General features: G+C 29.9%; 2 protein-coding genes and 1 long non-coding RNA gene across 4 annotated transcripts; 1 reads left to right on the forward strand and 2 right to left on the reverse strand.

Moving 5' to 3' along the window:
• Positions 1–1771: 1771 nt before the first annotated feature.
• Positions 1772–2297, forward strand: LOC132916722 (uncharacterized). The gene is made up of 2 exons (XR_009660174.1): positions 1772–1993; positions 2065–2297. It is a non-coding gene; the product is annotated as an uncharacterized LOC132916722 (long non-coding RNA).
• Positions 2298–2564: 267 nt separating this feature from the next.
• LOC132916715 (ras-related protein Rab-8A-like) lies at positions 2565–12810 on the reverse strand. Of its 2 annotated transcripts, XR_009660172.1 has the most exons (6): positions 12609–12810; positions 11696–11756; positions 7572–7710; positions 7183–7386; positions 5875–6408; positions 2565–5690 (listed from the first exon to the last, which is right to left on the reverse strand). XR_009660172.1 is itself a non-coding variant. In XM_060976992.1 (5 exons), exons 1-5 carry the CDS (start codon positions 12730–12732, stop codon positions 6286–6288), a joined length of 651 nt encoding a protein of 216 aa, XP_060832975.1. In that variant the 5' UTR covers positions 12733–12810; the 3' UTR covers positions 2565–6285. The 2 variants fall into 2 exon arrangements, 1 of the variants encoding a protein (XP_060832975.1); XM_060976992.1 differs by having other exon boundaries at positions 2565–6408.
• Positions 12811–14121: 1311 nt separating this feature from the next.
• Positions 14122–18693, reverse strand: LOC132916693 (uncharacterized). The gene is made up of 3 exons (XM_060976912.1): positions 17636–18693; positions 17102–17547; positions 14122–16914 (listed from the first exon to the last, which is right to left on the reverse strand). The coding sequence occupies exons 1-3, from the start codon at positions 17829–17831 to the stop codon at positions 16729–16731; spliced, it is 828 nt and encodes a 275-aa protein (XP_060832895.1). The 5' UTR covers positions 17832–18693; the 3' UTR covers positions 14122–16728.
• Between the last annotated feature and the right edge of the window lie 2761 nt (positions 18694–21454).

Genomic DNA, 21454 nt, shown 5'->3' on the forward strand with positions numbered 1-21454 from the left:
TGGACATATAAGCGATTGTATTTATCGTAGGTGAAATATTGACTTTGACCAAACTTTGGATGTTCGGATTAAAAGAAATCAGCGATTTTGTATTTTGCTGAAAAATTATTTACATACAGATAAAGAAGGAGAGAAATTTTTGGAACGCCTTGTATTTCTCAATAATATACTCGTGTGTATTGTATTATTGAAAATATAAATCTGTCAAAGCGCACAGCGCGGTATTGCGCCCATCACCATAAGATTGTAATAACATCGCATTATTTATCTGCATCGGGCTTAAACCAATTACATGTGCGATACTCTCGATTTCAAATGCGAGAGAGATAATTAAACAATTTCTGTTTTATAAAGCAATAAAAATATATAGTGGCGGGCTAAGGTTTCAAAATCAAATAGATTTTTTAGTTTATATCGTAAAAGCGATTTCTAGACGAATTTTAATTAATATACCGTGTATAGGGACATGGCAAGTACAAGAAAAGAAAAGAAGAAAACAGTAGAACAAACAAACATTATTGTATAGTTACATGATATTACTTAAAAGTTGTTTCAAATACTTTTGGTATATAAAATGGAAATTCTATCTTAGGAACTTGCACCATTGTAACTCCAAACATTAATGCGAATACTATAATTTCAATATTATACATACGACAAAAGAACTATAAGAGGTATAGAACAGGAAATATTAACAACGAGTAGCTTATAAGGAATTGAGATTTGGAAAGGAGGCAACGTTTTGGATTAATTAAAACAGACTTTTTCAAGAATGATAGAATAAAACGATATTCTACATAACCGGAGAAACAAAACTAAAGAAATCATGCCACGTGTATGATTGAGTGGCCAATGACCGAATTTAACAATCTACAACAAGAATTCTTTTTCATTCTCTATTGTTTATATGTATGCATTTATGTATGTAAGCATGTGTGTGTGTATGTATGTATGTAAGCATGTATGTATGTATGTATGTATGTATGTATGTGTATATATATATGTATGTATGTATATATGTAGGTATGTATCTATGTATGTATGTATGTATATATGTACGTATATATGTATGCGTATATGTACAATGAGAAACATTGATTTCGACATACGCGGAAATTTGTTAGCAACTTTGGAAATCAAACGATGAATTTGACGATATATCGAACCATAACCGTACATGAGCTTTGAAGGCATAATATTTATTAGATTCCGCATTAATCGTTTTCACGTGATTTCAAATCTTCGATTCCGCAAGTGTACATATTCTATTCCATTTCTTCTTTTTTATATCTAATTGCTTGTAGGCGTAACGAAAGCTTTATTTTGTTTTTAACAGCATAAACGAGAAATATAGTGATCATAAGTCAAGACAATGACTGTATAGCTATGCACCTATAGAAGTATCGTGCGATACTTGCGTGCTATAATCGTGCTTCTACACCGATTAAATATAAATGAGTTGATGCATTATTCTAAAATATATATCATATAATTCCATCGTTTATACGAATATCTTGGCTATTGCACGTAGAATAATACAGTACCGATTTCGAACAAATTGTGTTAACGTTATTCGGTGTTATCCCTTCTCGTTATTTGTACGACTCTACGCGAATAAATTTAACAATTAAAATCGCCACCTAAAATGCATTTTTGCTTGTGCGCGTTCAAACGAAGCGCTACGATACATATATCTGACACGTACATATGTATTTTTCGTTCTCTAGTTCCTATACATTATTTCATTGTTAACTCTATGAGTCGAATCCGCCATGTGTTCTCATAGTGATTATCAAGTCGCATTAATCGAAAGTTGAGAAATGAGTGAACTTTACATGCGGCTAATAAAAGCATGTTCAACTAACGAGCATTCATTTTTTAATTAATCGCGAAAATAAATGGCACGATTTTCATAGTAAAGCTGTACTTTACATTTTACATTTTGTCAATCACTTTATAGACGCAAAGTCGAAACATGGGAATAACATTTGAGGTACGTTATCTTGCAAGTAGAGAGAGAAACGACGGCTTGCGAATATTGTGAATATAGTTTCCCGTATTTAGATTTCTCAACGTAACGACATCGATCGAACGTCATGCAACCTAATGCTTCTAGATCTTTTCTTACGGAACATTGTAAAGGGTAGAATCTATGCGAAAAATCAATACTTGATCAGATAAACTTTACCCCCTTTCATGCTCGATAATATGTACATCGTACTTTTTAAAGTTATTAATTGACTATTAATTAACTAAATTACTTTTGTATTTATTTCCGATAAAACTAACCTCTCAAATGTGTATCTTAGTAGCATATTTTAGTTTTCATTACAAATCATTCGAGAAAAAACATTTGATTCTGTCGTTAATAATTAATAACTTGCAACTGTTCTTACGATTCAGATCAAAAGGCAACTCAGCGGTAAGACACGAGAAAATGTGATAAGAAATTTCAGTAAAAGAGCAGAGATTCGAAGAGACAGTTTTGGGGCAGATAGTTGAAAGGTATTGTATTTCGAATACAATTCCCATGTTTACACTTTACGTTAAAACGAATAAGGTGATTATTAGTTTGTGAATATTTTATATATTTATGCAGATTCATATTTTCCAAATACAATCAAACAAATGGAATCTAAACAAAGATTTGTTTCACCTAATAGATATTATAACAGATAATATATTTTAAATCTGTTAAGTTTTATATATTGTTGTATGTTACTTGCATCTGGTGCATTTTTCATCTTAAATTGTTCCATAAATACAAGAAATGATAATTGGTAATAATTTTTAAAAGATTGAAAGTGAGACACCTTTTGCAATAATTGTGCGACTCAACAAAAACGACTCTTGTCGAACTTTTAGATAATAACGTATTCTAGTAGTTAGCAGCGAAACTTACAACAAAATAATGGTGTATATTCTGATATTGTAAAAAATACTCAGTGTCTTGATTTATCGTGGAATGAAGATTAACCTGTTAAAAGTCCTTGTCACGAGTGCGTAATTCCGCGATTTAATTAAATATGATGCTTCTGTGGTGTATAATTATAAAGACATTTATAATGATTATGTAATATAACGAATATTTTGTCATCAAAAAATTGAGATGTATTAAAGAAAAATTAAAGACTATTATTTTTTCTTGCCTGGGAATAGACAAACATGGAAAAGGAGGAACATATGTTTTGCCATAAATCTCTCAACTTCTGAACTGTTCATTGTTGGAATACGTTATTAACGTTTAGCTTTGCCAACAAATAAAAAAAGAAACAAATGACTTATTTCCATCAATTTATTTATCGTAAACCGATATTGTTATGAGCTTTTCGATCGTAATCTTAATATATTCCAAGTACAAGAAGGTGACTACCTTTTTTCCTTGAAATCAAATCCTTAAGTACATCGAACGTCTGTATGTCGGTATTTCCGATTTCGATGCAATTACAAATCACACACGCTTCTTCATTAATGGAAAAGCAATGGTCCTCGGTTAATAGCCTTGGCAATGTCCACATCTTTTTGCATGCGTGCTGTTTTATGGTGACGATTGTGATATTAAACGCTTAAACGAAGTATCTATGTATGTGTTACGTCTTACGCGAATGAGATCGTGCGAATGCTCGAAGCAACAGGAAGATACTGTATCAATAACATCGATATCTGTTTCTTTAGGCCTTGTGTGAACGTTAAGCGAGTTTATCCAAATGTTGGTAAGTACATATTATACATATGTACTGCTTGCAGCTTGTAATATCCGATAGTTGCGCATATATGTGACTTTCAAATGTATTATTTATAATTTAAAAATAAATTCGATTGAACCCTCGGCCGATCGCGATCGAGCCATTTCAGATTTGATCTGCGAACGAAATCAAACAATTGTACGCATTGTAGATTCTGATGTATCTTCATAGAGAAACGTTGTATTGGTAAAATTCGATTTTATAATTTTCATTATTCGATATAGTTTGGATAGTTGTATAGCGTCCTTGATTGTTGTTGCATATCGTGGTTTATAGTTGTAAGTTTCGTAATTTTCATGAATATGCAAAACATTTATGAACGACATTCGCTCTATTATTTGTGTCTTCCTGTTTTTATCTAGTAAGGAAATTCCTTGAAAAATTTGCGTTACAAATATTATATAATTTAATTTTATATAAGTATATGTAAATAATGTTAAATATTAATTCCTTTGATTATATATAAATATATAATTTTGCTATCAATAAAACAACGCAGGAAACGGGGGCAGAAACTATGTATGTACGTACGTATGTGTATGGGAGAAAAATGATTGGCTGTGGTGTCGTGTGCCTTGGCATCCGAGGGTTAATCAATCGTTAAATCAGAGAATCAACGACGATAACAAGTTTTCATGCACGATTTCCCGCACAACGCACAACTGAATGTGGCACGAGCGAAGAAAAACAATTCTGGAAACTTTTGAAACTACAATAATGTTATAAAAGATCAGCAGTTAGTTCGAGTAAAACTTACGAGTAAAATTGTGCAAAATTATTGCTAAGAAGCAATTTGTAACATAGTATATTTAATATAATAGGACTGTGTTTAAAATGTTATAAAACGTTTTTCTTGTACAGTTGCACCGTATGTTTCACTTAGTATGAACGAATGCCATACATATTTTATCGCAAATTTATTAAGTGCTTCAGCCTCTTTAATTTCATATGAACGTTATTGATTATTACAAAAGCTTGGTGGGTGTTTCTTATGTTTCCTCCCGTGAGAAACGATCGTGACCGACTCACAGATGTCACAATGTTATTTCGTCTTTTATTTAAACAGTCACACGCGAATTTCATTATCAACCATTTTCAAAGTTGCCCTGATGATTCACAACAGCGAACAGCTGTTCGTTATTTACTGCAGTTGGAAACATTGTCATTGCAAATGGGCTCTTCTATCGTGCACGTATATATCAAAGTTAATTTGTGACTGTTTCAATAATTTGTAAAAAATGAAATAATCATATCGGCTTTTTAGTAGGGCACGCAAAGTTCTTGCAACATCAGAGCATACATAAGTTGATGTAAAGTACGAGTCTCTCTCTCTTTTCAGTAATAACAATAACGCTTAGCATAGTACATATATAATTGTGCTCTTGTTATGTATACGACTTGCGTTGCTCTACTCGTTAATACGCAGTACGTACAATCGTATATTAACGCGAATATTAGCGCGAACGATATATGCGTCTAACGAATTGTATCACTTGTTCGGCGCTTTAAAACCATTAGAAAAGGAATAGTGCAAAATTCACGATAATATTTGCAATATGGCTTGAAGTATTTGTGACAAGTGACAAGTCATTAGCTACACCGTAGACGTACATATAATATCTAGCCTTCGATACAAAAATCTCTTTCTATCTCTTGCTTTCTCATCTTTTAGCCTTGCCTCTGCAAGGCTCGCGACTCCTGCCTTTCGTAAAATTTTACTCGACAAATTCGTTCACATCGCTGTAAATCGCATAGTGTGTAAAATAAGCTCTGCTTAGTTCGTGATATTTTTTCAGTCGTCGCTAGCACAAAATTTAATTCGTTCGAAATTTAATTAAATTTCAATTTAGTAAAATAAACATAGCGTCGGTGTTCTAGTTTATATCGTGCTAAAGATCAATTGACTGAAACCAGCGTGACGAGGTAACAGAGTGTTTCTTTGTCCTAAAAGAGGATTATATATTAGTGTAACTTTTAATATAATTAATGTTACTTGTTTATACATATACATAGCATTTATTTTCTGCTTTAGAAAATAACTAAAATATTAGAAACGTAATAGTAACCAAGTTTTTATTTCTTTTGTAATTACCATGAAACCGATAAGTTTCAGTAAAATGAATCTTACTTTTAGTTGATAGCACGTTCTCGATGCACCGCTACATCGTCAGGAACAAACGATCTTTCCCTATGTAATGTACGCTATTAGTTACGACAATAAAGCTCAAATAAATATGTACACTGTACACAAAATTAAATAGTTGCAAAAACGCTGTTAATAGATTAAATTGGTAGACCGTTACGCCTTTGATTCGGCTACAAAGTACGCGAATGTTAACAGCTAATACAAAAATGTTGAGGTTATCACGAACTTACCAGAGTTTATTCAACACTTACATATATTGAAATGACGTACCTCTCCTCCTTTTATTTTTGTGCGTAACCATAAAAGATAAAATCTTGTCCGGAGTGGATACTTCGTATTTATCGATATTCGAAGTATATCGTGTCTTGATATTATTCTCCATAATTATAGCAACTAACATGCGCACCTCCAAGGTTCAGCGGAAGGGACGGAGACTGAAACCGAGGCGTGAGACCGTTCTTCGGACATGACTATATTGTTGGCTCCTTCCCTTTCGGAAGCTTCGAACAAACTAGCCTGAAATTCAACAATTCTTTCATAAATATCGTTTATTTAAATTAAAAACTAACGAATCGTACATATACATGTATGATGCATTTTACGCGAATTCCTACCACGATACGATAATTATTATCATTCGGATCATCGCGTTTCTTGTATTTAAAAGCTATGACTTGCTATCATAGTAAAACGTATACTATACTTTTCTCTAATTTGGAAAATAAATTGGACTCAATTTAATTTCATTACATCGTTTAATACGATGTAAAGAAATGAAGTCTAAAGGAAGAATTTAACTCATATTCATCTAGCCCATCAAATGTGTCCACCTCGTTTTTTGTAAATGAATTGATATTTAGTTTTTATCGTATGTTCTTCCTTTTTCCTTTATTTTTCTACCGTTTCCATAGCTTTAATATAATTTCAAACGATATAAATAGGACCACATGCACTTGTCTGGTATCACTTGCATCATAAAAATTTTTACATTTTAATTAAGAAAAAAGATAAACAAGATAAAATAGTCCTGCGATTGTGTATGAATTTTAAAAGATTAGGCAAAGAAACTAACGATTACACAATTTACACGCTTTTTTTTTAATCTTCGTTTATGTAACGAAGCCTACTAAAATAACGTAAAACGACAGATATGTCGAAGTTCCGCGAATCGTCGATAACGGAACACGTTCAGTCCTCTCATCGTCAATTAAACGATGAAACTTACGTACATTGAATATATTTTATACATATGATAAAAAGCTCGCATATATCTGAAAAGAACAACAATACCCGACGTCCTCGTTGCTCTCGTATTCTTCTAGCTAAAGTAAGGAAAGCTTCCTCGATGTTTATATTTTCCTTACAAGACACTTCGAAGAAAGGCATATCGAAATTCTCGGCTATTTTCTGCCCCCTTTCCGCATCAACAGCCCTATGCGCGGTAACGTCACATTTGTTTGCTGCAACTACCTTCACTACATCTGGCGAGGCGTTCTGCAAAGAAAAAGCATTCAAGAGTTTTCATCATTTTTATCAATATCTATCGAAATTCAAGTAAAACTGTGTGGTTTCTATTCTTTTCTTTTCTTTTCTATTTTTTTCTTTTTTATCTTTTCTTTTTTTTTATTTTGTATTCCAGCAAACAGGATTATTAACGAAATATTATCTCGTATTCTTACTTCTTGAATATTTCGTAGCCAGTAGGATAAATGATTGAAACTTTCTAAGCTAGTGACGTCATACATCAGAAGGATACCCATGGCACCGCGATAATAAGCTGTTGTTAGCGCTCTAAATCGCTCTTGACCAGCAGTATCCCTTAAGAAGTCGATAGTATATTAATAATAGTGATTGATAGAGATATCGTGTAGTAACAATTAATCGTATAATAATAAGTTAGCGTATGCAATGCTTATATTTTGCGGTAGATTATTATTGTTATTAACACATTGTTAAGCAGCGATGAACGACAGAAAATTGATGAGCAGTATGGTAAACAGTAATACGTAAAATGTAGTAAAACACAGGGGTGAAGTTCGGGAGGCAAGTAAAACATTGTGAGAAGCGATTACATTGATAAAATCTTGTGAAAATCAATGCCAACATACGTAAAGGTGGTTATACGTAACCGTCGCATGGAAACGTTAAAAAATATTAGGCGATACGAACACATATTATGTAAATTATCGTTCATCTCTTTGCAAATTTATAATGCAAAATATCCGCTTTCACAGCCTCGGCCAGAGTATGGCCACATGAGTATGATTAAATTGTGTACAAATAAAGTTAATGGAACTTGTTATTGGTATATCAATTTACTTTATTACGAAGATAACTGATGACACGCATAATTTTTTGAATAAAATTGTTGCTGATATGTAATGATTTTGGGATAAAGTATAATCACCGATTATTGGGTTAGTTTGTCAGTAAAGTAGCTGGTCAACAATGTGTTAACGTTATGCCATAGAGTACTGTATTCGATGTATCCGTGAATGTGTTACAATCAATTACAGGTTGCCTGAACTTGCAGTCCTTGAAAATGACTATATATTTCTAGATATGTTACTCTAGATTTAGCAGTTGGATTGATTTATACATATGTATATCCAACACGGATATACGTTTTAATGTGTATGTTTTCACGTATATATTTTATCGTGTATATGTAGTACGAGATAGAAGTTTCAAATATGTTGCTTAAAGAAATTTCAAAAATTGTAGAAAATCAAAATGTGATAACAATCTGTAGAATTCGTCACTTTTTCGACTTGCAATGTCGATTGTAAAAGATGGTCCTTCATATTTATTATCGTTCTGAATGAAAGTGATATATTTGAAGAAGATAATCACAAGTATAGAAAAATTTACGTAGGATCACTTAAGTCAATTAACAATAATAAATAATACTTGGTAAGTTATGGCTATAGCAGTCGGTATTTAAAAATACTCAATTAATATCATTTTTATAAAAATAATAAATATGTATAATTCCAATTTATAGATTTTAATTTAAACCATGCAAATAGTCCAACACAATTTAATAAAATTTCTTTCGAGAAGAATACCCTTACACATATGTAAAAGATAATTTAATATTATGCATAATAACAAAACATAATAATCTATCTCAGTTAAAATTTTCAATTTAAAGATTATTAAATTTACAGATTTCCGTATACGAATTTCGATGTTACATTACAAGAATGCTTTCATATCGACACAAAATACTATAATAGTTAGGTAAATAACGAGAGTCGGTTGATAAGTAACACTGATAAGCTTGCTCCTCTGTATCTCGGGCACGAGAAGAGTTACAGCCCCGTGTGAACACTCGTCTTGCAGCTACATTTTTTATTAAACATGCCAAATATCTCGATAAGTCTACTCGACACAGTATCGTTTAGAGCGAGACTGAACATGGACGCGATGTCAACGATACTCAATCAACACCCAAGGATGGGAAGTTTTTAACCGCGAAAAACATTATTTCGATGGAAATTCATCGCCATGCCATTCATCGTGTCATTACATCAGTACAACGAAGGATTTGCGAATGTCACCATTTGCTTTAATTTTAAGAACCACGATAGAGATTAAACAAAATAGCGTTTGTGGTATCCTTCGAATCTCTCTTCACAGTAGATCTGATTCTTTTCAAGAATCCGATCCAAAACTATTGTTGTGACCGTGTAAAACAATAGAACGTTCGAGAGCGGCTCACATAACCATGATGGCAGGGAAATTATTAACCGAGCCTTCGTAAGAGACGGTATACCGAACCAAATTATAAAAACAATATTAGCCTGACTCTTCGTTGGGAGAGTACGAGACGTCATTCTGCCCGTGGGAAAAATTTTGTAGAGAAAAATATCTAAAACTCTTCAAACGAAAGATAAAACATGTGATACGAGAAAGAGGTGATATGGCATACTGAATTCACACAGATCACCGATCTCTCTAATTACGCAAAACAATATTGAAGAGGACAACAGACTCGTGAATTAAAAATAAATAAATAAAAGAAAAAAAGATATCTAGGTCGAAATACAATTTTACATGGGATATATCACACGTATTGAAGTATATGCAGGATCTGCATTCATTAGACGACTTAACGTTGAAAAAAACTAGCATAGAAAACAGCGATACTAATAGTATTATGCACGGCTCATAGTTAAGCAGCATCAAAGTTAATAATATAGGAGATATTATCGGATAGGTTGTTGAAAAAAATGCTCGAGTCTCTAGAACTGATAAAATCCTCAGCACAAGATCGTTTCAATAACCAATACAATAACTTAGTCCTCCAATGTTTGCAGAGAAGTCAGAACCATGTGTGGCGTCTACTTCATTCGAGTATTTAGGGAAAACCAAACACTTACAGAATAATTGCTCCCTTTATCCAAATCTTTATCCAAACTTTTATCTTCTTTGGATAAGCCTGAGAAGAAGATGAAGTTGATACAAAAATCTTCTCAGCGCACTCGACACGCCACACGGCGATCTCGAAAGCTTAATAGGATAAGAGAAGCTCAAAAAAGAAATATATATATATATACATACAATTATTTTTGTAAGACTTGTGATATTCAAATGAGGACTATGACCAAAGAGGAATGCAAACTCATATTAAATAAATAATGATAATAAAAAGAAAGAAAGAAATATCTTAAAGTTACTGTCTTTGAACAACTATAATCTAAAGAACGAGACATAGAGGATCAAACGAACTTATGTAACATATGTAATAAGAATAAGTCACTTTCGTTTAGGCAATGTTGTGACATCTAGAGAACGGAAACGGAATGACGTGTAATCTTTTCGAACGAAGCTCTTCAGATATGTAATTACGATTGGACTTCACTAACAGGTAAGTTCGTTTGATCCTTCCATCAGATTGAAAAGGGAATATGGTATTTTGTAGCTGATGAATTGTTCCATTTTCCATTTTTCATTTCCTTTTTGTTTCATTTCGGAAGAACTTTCGTTCTCGAGATACAGACGAGTGTGCGTTGCTTAACAGTCGACTCTCGTACTTAACATAACTATACTATTTTACCGAGATTAACAAAAGCAAAGTCTTGTATATTATTTACCGAATATCCTTTGATTTTCTTTCCTCTTACCCTTACAATTAATATCAATTATCAGTATGTGTCATTGTAGAATATAAAATTACAATAGAATAGAAAATTAAACAATTTTAATACATATAAGTGTGCAAAATTCTCGAATGTATATACATGATATACATACATACATACATATATATATATATATATATATATATATATATATATATATATATATATATAATATCTCATTATAATATCTTTCGTAAATTCTTTCGTAATTCGAAACAAAACGAAATTATATATGTACGTACATACATGTGCAGAGAATGGGATATACAAAATTGCACTACATTGCTTTACTGCTGTTTCAATAATTTAAACACTTTTATATTAGCGGTCTTAATAATATTATCTTTATATATAATTTTATATTTACAGAATTAAAAGTTATATTTATATACTATGTTTATGACTAGGAGTAATACATTTATAATAAAAGATTTAACCTTTATGTTATATGTTATAAGGATTAAAAATATCACGATAATGTAATGGAGCACATAAATTCATTGACTTTTATCGATGAATTAATTTTATCAATTGATTTTAATAGAAAGCACGTTATATTTATATTTCGGAACATAAAAATATAAATATACGCGCGTTTCATATAATTCACATAATATTTACACAACAAATAGGATAAATAAAAATATGAAACTCACCAAATTTGAAGTTTAATTGGCGTTCCATCCAAGTTAATTATTTTTTGCTTGAAATCGATACCTGTTGATTCATTATTCTTAAAAACCACAAAACAGACTTTTACTTTACTAAGTATGTATTAGTCAAACATTATTTATGAAATTCGTATAACAAAAATGATCTACGTAACTATAAGGAAAATGTCCCGTTAGCAATATTGACAACAAAAAAAAAAAAAAAAGAATATACCAATTTTAACAATTTTATCTTGATACTGTATGTTCTAATAAATCATACAAATTTCATCCCATTATAATAAACGTGATAAAACAACTTCATTCATATTATATATATTAAAGATTCTTATTGGGGAAGACTCGTTTCCCTGCAATCAGCTGATTGATGTCGTTAAACAGTTATTTTCTAAAATATCGCTTTATCGTGATCATTTTTCCAATAAAATTACTTCGCTTATCGTTTCTTTCCTTAAGCAAATGCAAGCAGACGCGAGTAAATACATAAATATCTAAATTTGAATGTTGAATATATATACAAATATAAATAGAATGTGAATGTGAAATAAAACTCCATAAAACCATTATACGTAAGAACATATTATATTGCTAAAGGTAACCATAAATAGATTTTTCGGCAACAAAATTGTCTAGAAAGTAAGAATATGTACTTGTCAACAAGCTCTACAGCTGAAGGATCGAAATATAACATCAATGCGGTCCGTTCTTTCCTCTAACTTGGAATCACTGGATTTTCATTATCATCGGTGTTATCAATTCAATTGGTAGTCGCAATAGCTTCATAAAACTATCGTAAACAGCTTGTTTTACAGCGATCCATCAGCTTATTAATTCTTAACCGTCGAAGCATATATCGAACACGAACGTAATACGCGAGGATTTCGACGATGCGTCTCACCTATCGTTGATATATAAGTATCGTAGTAACGTTCGTCACAATAACGGTGCACGATGCAAGTTTTCCCAACGTTCGAGTCACCTAGCACCAGAACCTTGTAAGTAGCTGCGAAATCAAGCGCCATGTTTGCTTTCGAACTGAACTGTTGTTGAGTTGACAAGAGAGTCGTCGGCCGGCGGTTGTTCTTTGGATACTTTGGGGGTGGAGGATCGATTCGAAGCCTGCGCTTTTCTTCGTGCCGTTAAAGCTGCTCTCACAATTGCAACTTCACGTTGGTCATGCGCGACAACCTTTGACCCAAAGGAAAATGCGTACAATATTACGCTACGATTGAAAAAGATCTTTTCTCCCTGCATTTTCGCCGATCTATAATAACAATATGTGAATCGTAACAACTTAAGTAAATTAATAATTATAGGAGTAATACTTTACATATACGTTTCCTATGGAAGTTGACTACGCTATAGTGAAGCCTATAGATTGTAAATATTAATTAACAATATGGCAATAACGAAAGTATTGAAACTTAAGCACTTACCGTAAGGAACTTTTACTTAAGAAACTATATACATTCCTGTTCGTAAATGTTAGGACACTCGCTGGTTTTGTAGGAAATGTAACGATTTAAAATTTAAACTATGAAGGAAATGATTGAAAGTAACGTAAGATTACGATTCAATATACGCAGAAAATGGAAATTTGTTACAACTATTTAAAAAAATTACCGTAATATAGTAAATTGTAATAATTATACGTTGACACGCACATTGTAAGAATTATACGTTGATATAATTCTTTTTTGTACAAAAATGATGCTAAAATAGTATTAAATAGGGGATGATGATTATAGAGTTCATCATTTTACATACGTTACATTTACTAATGAAACATGAAAAGCATAATAACTAATATGTAATAAATTATAAATCTGCTCCTCTGAATACGGTATCGATTTGGACATAAAATTTTCTTGCAATATAAAAATATGTTTTTAATTAATTAAATATATCAATTTATAAAGCTTGCTCATAGGAAACTCCAATTATACTGATTAAAATGTGCCAATGATATACAGCTTGGATTTAAAAATTTGTTTAAAGAAATAATGTTGTAATTATTAAAATGCTTTTATTAGTTTTTATTCCTTATAGAAAATACTTTAGTAGAAAATAATTAACGTATCATAATATTTTTTATAGTCTTATTTATGTCTTTTCATTTAAAGTTAAATTTTAATAATATATGTTAAATTAATAAATTTAAATGAACTTAAATGTATATGAGTAAAATGCTTCTACGGATGAAATCATCTTTTTCATTTGAAATATAAGTCAAAAATATTTTAAATCTTTCCGTTATTACGTTATCATGTTTGTTCTCAAAATTACGAATAACAAAATCATGAAAACTTCAATCGCTAAAATAATTATTAATTGTATAAACTACGAAAAAGCTCTTATGTTTTTGTTTTAATAAAATACTATTTCGTAGATCGAAGTAAAAAAGATATAAATACAACAAACTTTTGTGTAAATTTTATTTTCTTTATACATGTTTCATCAACCACAATTTCAAATACGATATTACATTTCGTTCATAGTATTCCTAATATGTTTCGAATACAATATAAATATTGGGTCGATCTAATTTTTACAAAAGGTACACAAGAATAAAATAAATTAGATTCTCATTTAAAATTAATACAATAAATTAATAACTATTAGAAATATAATTTCATATTATAGGCCGCATTATTAACAATGATATTACGAGATATGATCACAAATGTTTGATATGACGAGAATAAATAAATACTAACAGGTAATTTCAGTAAGTACTTTCAATAAGAGTTACTTTTAAACATTAAAAAATCAATTTGTTTCCTTACTTGTATAATATATGCAGAAATATAGAATTATCAGTGTAGTAGATATCACTCAAGTTAGTTAGTATAAAACATTGAACTAATGAATATTTCAATTACTACTGAAACAAAGTCAATGTTGTATATATTCAAAAAGAGTTCTACTAAACTCTAAATAATACGATAATAAACGTTCATTGTGTATAATGTTATCATTATACAGAAATAAAATGAAATAAAAGTCTCTGAACTAATTCAAATATTAATTTGTTTTTTAAATATGAAATATGGAACATACAAGCAGAGAGGATGGTACTGGATTAAATTAAGTTATATTTTTGTAGTCCTGAAATATTTCTTCTTCTCTCTAATACAGCAGAACAATGAATAGTGCCAACTATTAATAATTTTTACTTTGAAATAAACTAATTCTTAAATTAGTTACTTCATTATTGGTTTCTGTAAAAGGTTCTTAAAGTCTTATACAATATCTATTATCACCTGTAGAATCAATTTGTATATTATAATAACATTAAGTCAATGAGATATTAACGAAAATAATTCGCATTGTATGTAGGCACTTTGTTGTGGCCTTGTTCCTTAACAAGAGCACTGCTCTTCAAAACTGCCAATAATTATATTATATATTCCTTGTTTCTTTTATAATTATTTTTATTTTTAAGAAACGTATCGCGAACGTTGTGTATGATATGTTCCTTTCGTTGATATAATTTATATGTATTATCTTGAATGTTCCTCATTTATTTAATCACGATATTAAATAAATGTGCAAAGCACTGCAAAGCTATAACAATATTTTGTAATTACCTGGTATACACAATATACACAAACAATAATCACAAAAATATATTGATAAATATTTTGAAAACGAGAAAGTGACCTTCTCCTTGCATCTAAACTAAACTTCTATAACTATTATGACTAATATATCTAAATTAAGAACACATTCGTTAATATCAAAAAGTAGGCAAGTTTCAAATGGCAATGTATACTACTACTTACTTTGGAATTTATTCTGATCTAAGTAATTCGTTATTAAATTGATTAATTATTATAGATATAGCAAGAAAAAGCAATTTTTATGGCAAAAAAAATGTGCACAATCTCATCTTTAGACAAATATCGTTGTTCGCTTATCGTTACAGTATACATTTCACTGATGTCAAAGATTAATAGTTAATCAATATTACTAATTAACTATTAATTATTATCGAAAAAGAATAACTACAAATATATTTATTTCAATGCTAAAGATATAAGTGATTAATTATAATTTCTCTACTTACATGTACTACTTTTTTGTTAATACCTAAAATATATCTTGTTTTAGTAGATAAGATAAACTACTTTGCAAACGTAAAAGAAACGAACAACCTAAAAGGATAGCCTTCCTATTGTAAGCAACTTGTACTTTGTAGGCATTTTCAACTATATATATATATATATATATATATAGTTGATATATGTGTATATATATATATATATATACACATATACAATATGTTAAGAATATATAAAATGAAATAAAACATAGAAAGATAACAGCTCTTCAAATGTGTAACATTGTATAAGTAATAATGGGAACCACTTTGTAATGGAATCTATTAAAATAAATTGACTAATTGTAAGTAAATTTTCTTTCAGCAAAAGTATCAGCACCATAAAAAGCATTATAAAGCTTTATAAATACAAGATGTACAAAAAAGTTGGAGAAAACTTTAGGGGTATGTATATAGTACTCATCAAAACAAGTAAAAAAGGTCTTAATAAACACGGATCCAAAAACCATTAGCTTTGGAATTATGAGATGTTTAGTGTATAATAGTACAGTTTTATAGTAAACCAATGTAAGAGATAAGAAAAATGCCAGTAATTGATGTGCTAGGAAAAAATGTGCCCAAGTGTGTGTGTGTTTGTATGTGTAAATAAACAGGTGGCATATTGAACATATGCTATGGAGTTAATATCTTATTGACAAGAACATTTCGTAACTCCAAAACTAATAGTTTTTGGACCTACATTTATTAAGACCTTTTTGATTTTTTTGATGAGTGCTATATGCTCCTGAAGTTTTTCCCCAAACCTTTTGCACTGCCTGTATATGTGTACATATATATTTTTTCAATAATATTCATTTATAGATGTACATCTTTCAAAACTTGTATAAGAAAATAAGTTAAATTAAACAATCATTTTATCTTTAAGACACTATTTTTAGGCATTATAATGACTGAATTACAATATGGCACAAATGCATAATCCTATACATATCATTCCCAACATATAAGCTAGATCTCTTTTGATACTAGGATCTCGTTTGGCAGAACCAGGAAGATGATATATATGTTTCCACTTAACTGTCCATAATGGAATAGCAACATGAAGAATATCTGGGATCATAAATCCAAGATCACGTACAACCTATTACATAAAAAATTACTAACTAAACATTATAATTTGTATATATATATATTATATATTGCATACTGTACACATATACATATTCATTCATATATAAATGAATTGATGCAAATGATTGTAATATGTTATATTGTAAATTGCATATAGTTCTTATGAATATGACATATGATTCCTTAAATACTATTACCTGATGTGCATGTCCTTCTCCTCTGAAAACATTGGCAACAAATTGATCCCAACCACCTGCTAAAATATGTAAAATAGCTATTGCAGCTATACCAAATGCTTTTCTATGAGTTACTGGATTTTTATTATCTGCCAGATGAACAACCAGGAAAGTAGAAATCAGCTCAGTGACAGAGAAAAACAATTGATGGTACCATTGGGAATAGAACTCATCATTCCAATAATTCATATAAACCCACCAAGTATAGTAATGTGAGAAAATAGCAGTTAAAAAAAGGATCATCATAGAAAGTCTAAGGCGATTATGAAAAGCTAGCCATGTTAAATGTTTCACTACTTCATAGAAAGTAATAACTCCAATTACAATTGTAATCCATATTTTTAAAGTATTCGATGTGGCATTAAAATACATATGTTTATAAGAAGCAATGCCAGACTCATATGATCCTGCAATAATATATCAATAGTTTTTGAAAACTAATTGAATGTAATTCTATAACTAGTCACATAAGATATACAAATAAGATTAACTTACCCTTAAATACTGTGTCCCAACATGAACAAGAACAATACTGTTTGTCTACGTCTCTTGAATATTCTTGCCAAAAGTAGTACAAAAATGCAATATGCAATGGTGGGATTGTCAATGGTGCTAGTATTCCTAACGTTTTAGAACTGCACGATGCAAAATTTGCATATAGCATACGTTTTAATATCTTTGTAAAACCCATATGTACAAACTTTTATTCACATTGAAAGTCACTTATGTTAAAAGAACATACTTAGCAATCATTTCGTAATCCGTTTTTTATTAAATAATTTTTGCTTATATTCGTATTAGGTGAATAAATTATATAACATCTGCATTTTACACAGTATTTTAAAATTATTGTGAAGTGAGATAATATAAAAACCTTGGCAATAATTCTTTGGTATATATAGAAATAAAATAAACTTATATCTTGATCTCGCACTATTTATTTTAATGTATTTCATTAATAAGATTCTGCTCAAAAATGTATTACAAATTTTTTAATCTTTCCGCATTTGTAAATTTCTTAATGATTGACCCAATTATAAGTCATAATTCTATAAATATCGTCTGCATCATTTATAGATCACGCTAGTATAATATTGTAATTACTTTCACTTATGTCCTTTAATCTCTTTTATAAAACTAGTAGCAAGTAACCGATTGTTTATAATAATACCGTTAATTTCAATAACAATCTCGTCTTGCATTTAGTAATGAAGTAATTACATAAATTAAAGTAATATATTTTGTTTCATAATCAGTCTTGTCGGTGCTCATTCATGTAAATCACATAGAATTCGAATCTATCACTTTCTTATGTTTTAAAGTAAAATATCATAAAAATTAATTTTTGGTTGGATCTTTGTAGCATTGTAAATGTCACATACAATATTTCATAAAATTCTACTTTTATATTAACATGACACCACGTAAAAATATTGAAATTGGCACAAATGTGTTAAATGAGAACTACAAAATAATGTTTCCATTCTTACTGTCTATCGGTTTTATTAGACGAAGGGCTTTGCCCCCTCTGAAGATTTCTCGCGCATGCGCAGATCCTGTTTCCATGCGAGAAACCACGTGTAAATATCTTTTGTAGGCTTGAATTGTTCCGATTTAAACAAAAATAATAAGTGCATATTACAGGCTGCTAACCCAATTAAATAAAGATAAAACGTGCTGTAAAAGTTTATTAAGTTTAAATTGTCTAACACATAATGTATGTAACTCCGTATCGTTTTAAATACTACACAAAAACTTCTCGTTTAAAGTTTGCTTTAACTTTATCAAAGTATTTATCAAAGTTATAATACATATGAATGTGCCATGATACTGATATTGAAGTTAACAAAAATGGAGAAAAATTGTAAGTATATGGATATTGGCTTATGTGATTTATGACTTGCATAAGAGTTATCTTTCATTGTATAATAGCTTTGCCCAATATTAAATGAATCTGTTCTTGTTTGAAAAATTTGAAATATAAGATATAGCCAATGAAAGTTTGTTATATTCAATCAAAAAATGATAAAATATTAGAAGAATGATCTTATCTTATCCGAAAACAGTATTTATTCTTTAGAAAGTATTTCTATTGAAAATTATTACACATTTTCTTTTTATTGTTACTTGTAATATATACATATATAGGATTATTAGAATTCTATATATATATTCAGAATTTATTTTCACATTTTAATGTAGAAGATTCATATTAATAATTATATTAATGAAAACAAATGTATCATTTTAGTTATCATTTTTATTAAAAGCAGTTAATTAATTAATTTAATAATAGCAGTTAATTTCATATATTTATTTAACAACAAAACAAATATATTTTAAGCATTGCCAAAGAGAATAAAAACTGAAACTATAGAATAACCGAACGAAAGTATTTTACAAATAAGATTATACTTTGCGTAGAATAAGAAATGATTACAAGTTTGTTCGTTTGCAAATAGACTTAACGATTTCTTGTCTTTGCGATTACTGCCCGAAATTTAAAAAAAAAATTTGCTAGATAAGTCATAATGATGTTACATTAATTAATGCACAAAATATACGTTCTAAATAAATTTAAAAATGTTCATCTAAATAAATGTATTAATGTTAGTGAATCGCACTCTTATTAAGAAGATAAAAATTAAAAAAGGGAATGCGATGGAAATATAACTTATAAATTCTATCCTCGAGTATTATTATAGATATAATATCAACATCAGCAGATATCAATTTCCAAAATTAAATCTAATAAATATTGTTCTATATTTATTATATTTACTGCAACGTTTATCTTTTTATACCATATAATATTTTTGTATGAAGTATATGTAAAAAAATACATTATACATATGATGGAAGTGTCTAAATATTTCGTTGAGATTCTAGAGTTTTTAGGATAAATTTAACAGTTTCTTACATATGTTTAATGTCAATGGCAGATTTCTCAGTAGTAAGCGGTACAGTCTTATTTGTAGGGATGATAGAGCGGATGACTATTACGGGAGGTTGAAGTATTGTTTTATTGCTAGGTAAAAAGAGACATTCGCTCATACTCGCTGTTCCGTTCGTTTACGCTCGCTGGTCCATATGGAAGACCGATCTACCAGATTTATATAGACTTTACATGTATTTATCCACAGAAGCAAGATTTTGGTGACTTTTTAACTCTTTTTATTGGTTTTTTCTTCTTTCCATTTGGCGCAATTCATCTGTTTAGGTTATCGATAAATTGTGTTGCAAGTTTATAAGTCACAGTACCTACACTTGATAATATGTAATTAATAATTGATTTGAGAATACGAAGATGAAAATAGAAAAGATTAAAAAATTCACATTTTTGTTTCAGATATATAAAGTTACAATTTAATTTGGAATTTATTATTATTTCGATAGTGTGTAACGTATACATATATGTAGTGTATGTAATGTGTGTACAGTGTTTTATTTTTTAATAGTGTGTAATACTTTCTGAAGTATTGTAGAAGTATAGAATTCTCCACTCCATTGCGATTGTAGGATATCCTATTCTATATTATGGAATATATCCTATTCTATATTTTATTTATAATTTTGTACGTACAAGAGTATGTATTTTTAATTCAAATCAGCACTATACTGAATCGGTAAAGTTGCATGCGATACGAAAATGGTATGGGTGATCAGATGATCCTCAAAACGTGAAGCTTGTGGAAGCATTGAATATCATGTCTGTTTCTGTACCTCGTCTATGATAGTGGTTTAAATTGAAACTAAATTTTCCAGTGAAATTAAAAATAAGTTATCTGTGATATTTCCTGTGTTGGCTGTGGCAAATCGCAGAGGGCGTAGGAAACACTCAGATTTTTTTCAAATTGGTATTTCAGAACCTGGGATACAAAATCCCACTTAATGTCACGTCTATTCTGTCCTTAATTAGTGATGCCATCACATCGACAAGGTAGCCAATGATGTCATAATGTCACATCTCATGGTTACGTCCATCGATCATGTCTGCCAGTCACGTCTACAGAAGTCAATGGTCACATCTATTCTATATATATCTCATCTGTGGTATAATCGTAGACGAGTATAGGAAATATAGGAAATCTTATAGAATTTTATTCCACAGGAATTAATCATAGATAGTTTAAATTCTGAGTATAGATGGCATCGTAATATTATTTTCTACTGTATCGGTAACGGTAGAAACGATACAAAGTTTTAGTGAGTATGGTCACTGACTAATGTATCTCGTCAGTGATACGATACTTTTATTTGATATCAAATGTGACTCATTTACACGAATATTATAAAAACTTTAAAACGTAAAAG

This window comes from Bombus pascuorum, chromosome 2, assembly GCF_905332965.1.
Source record: "Bombus pascuorum chromosome 2, iyBomPasc1.1, whole genome shotgun sequence".
Classification (NCBI taxonomy): Eukaryota; Metazoa; Arthropoda; class Insecta; order Hymenoptera; family Apidae; genus Bombus; species Bombus pascuorum.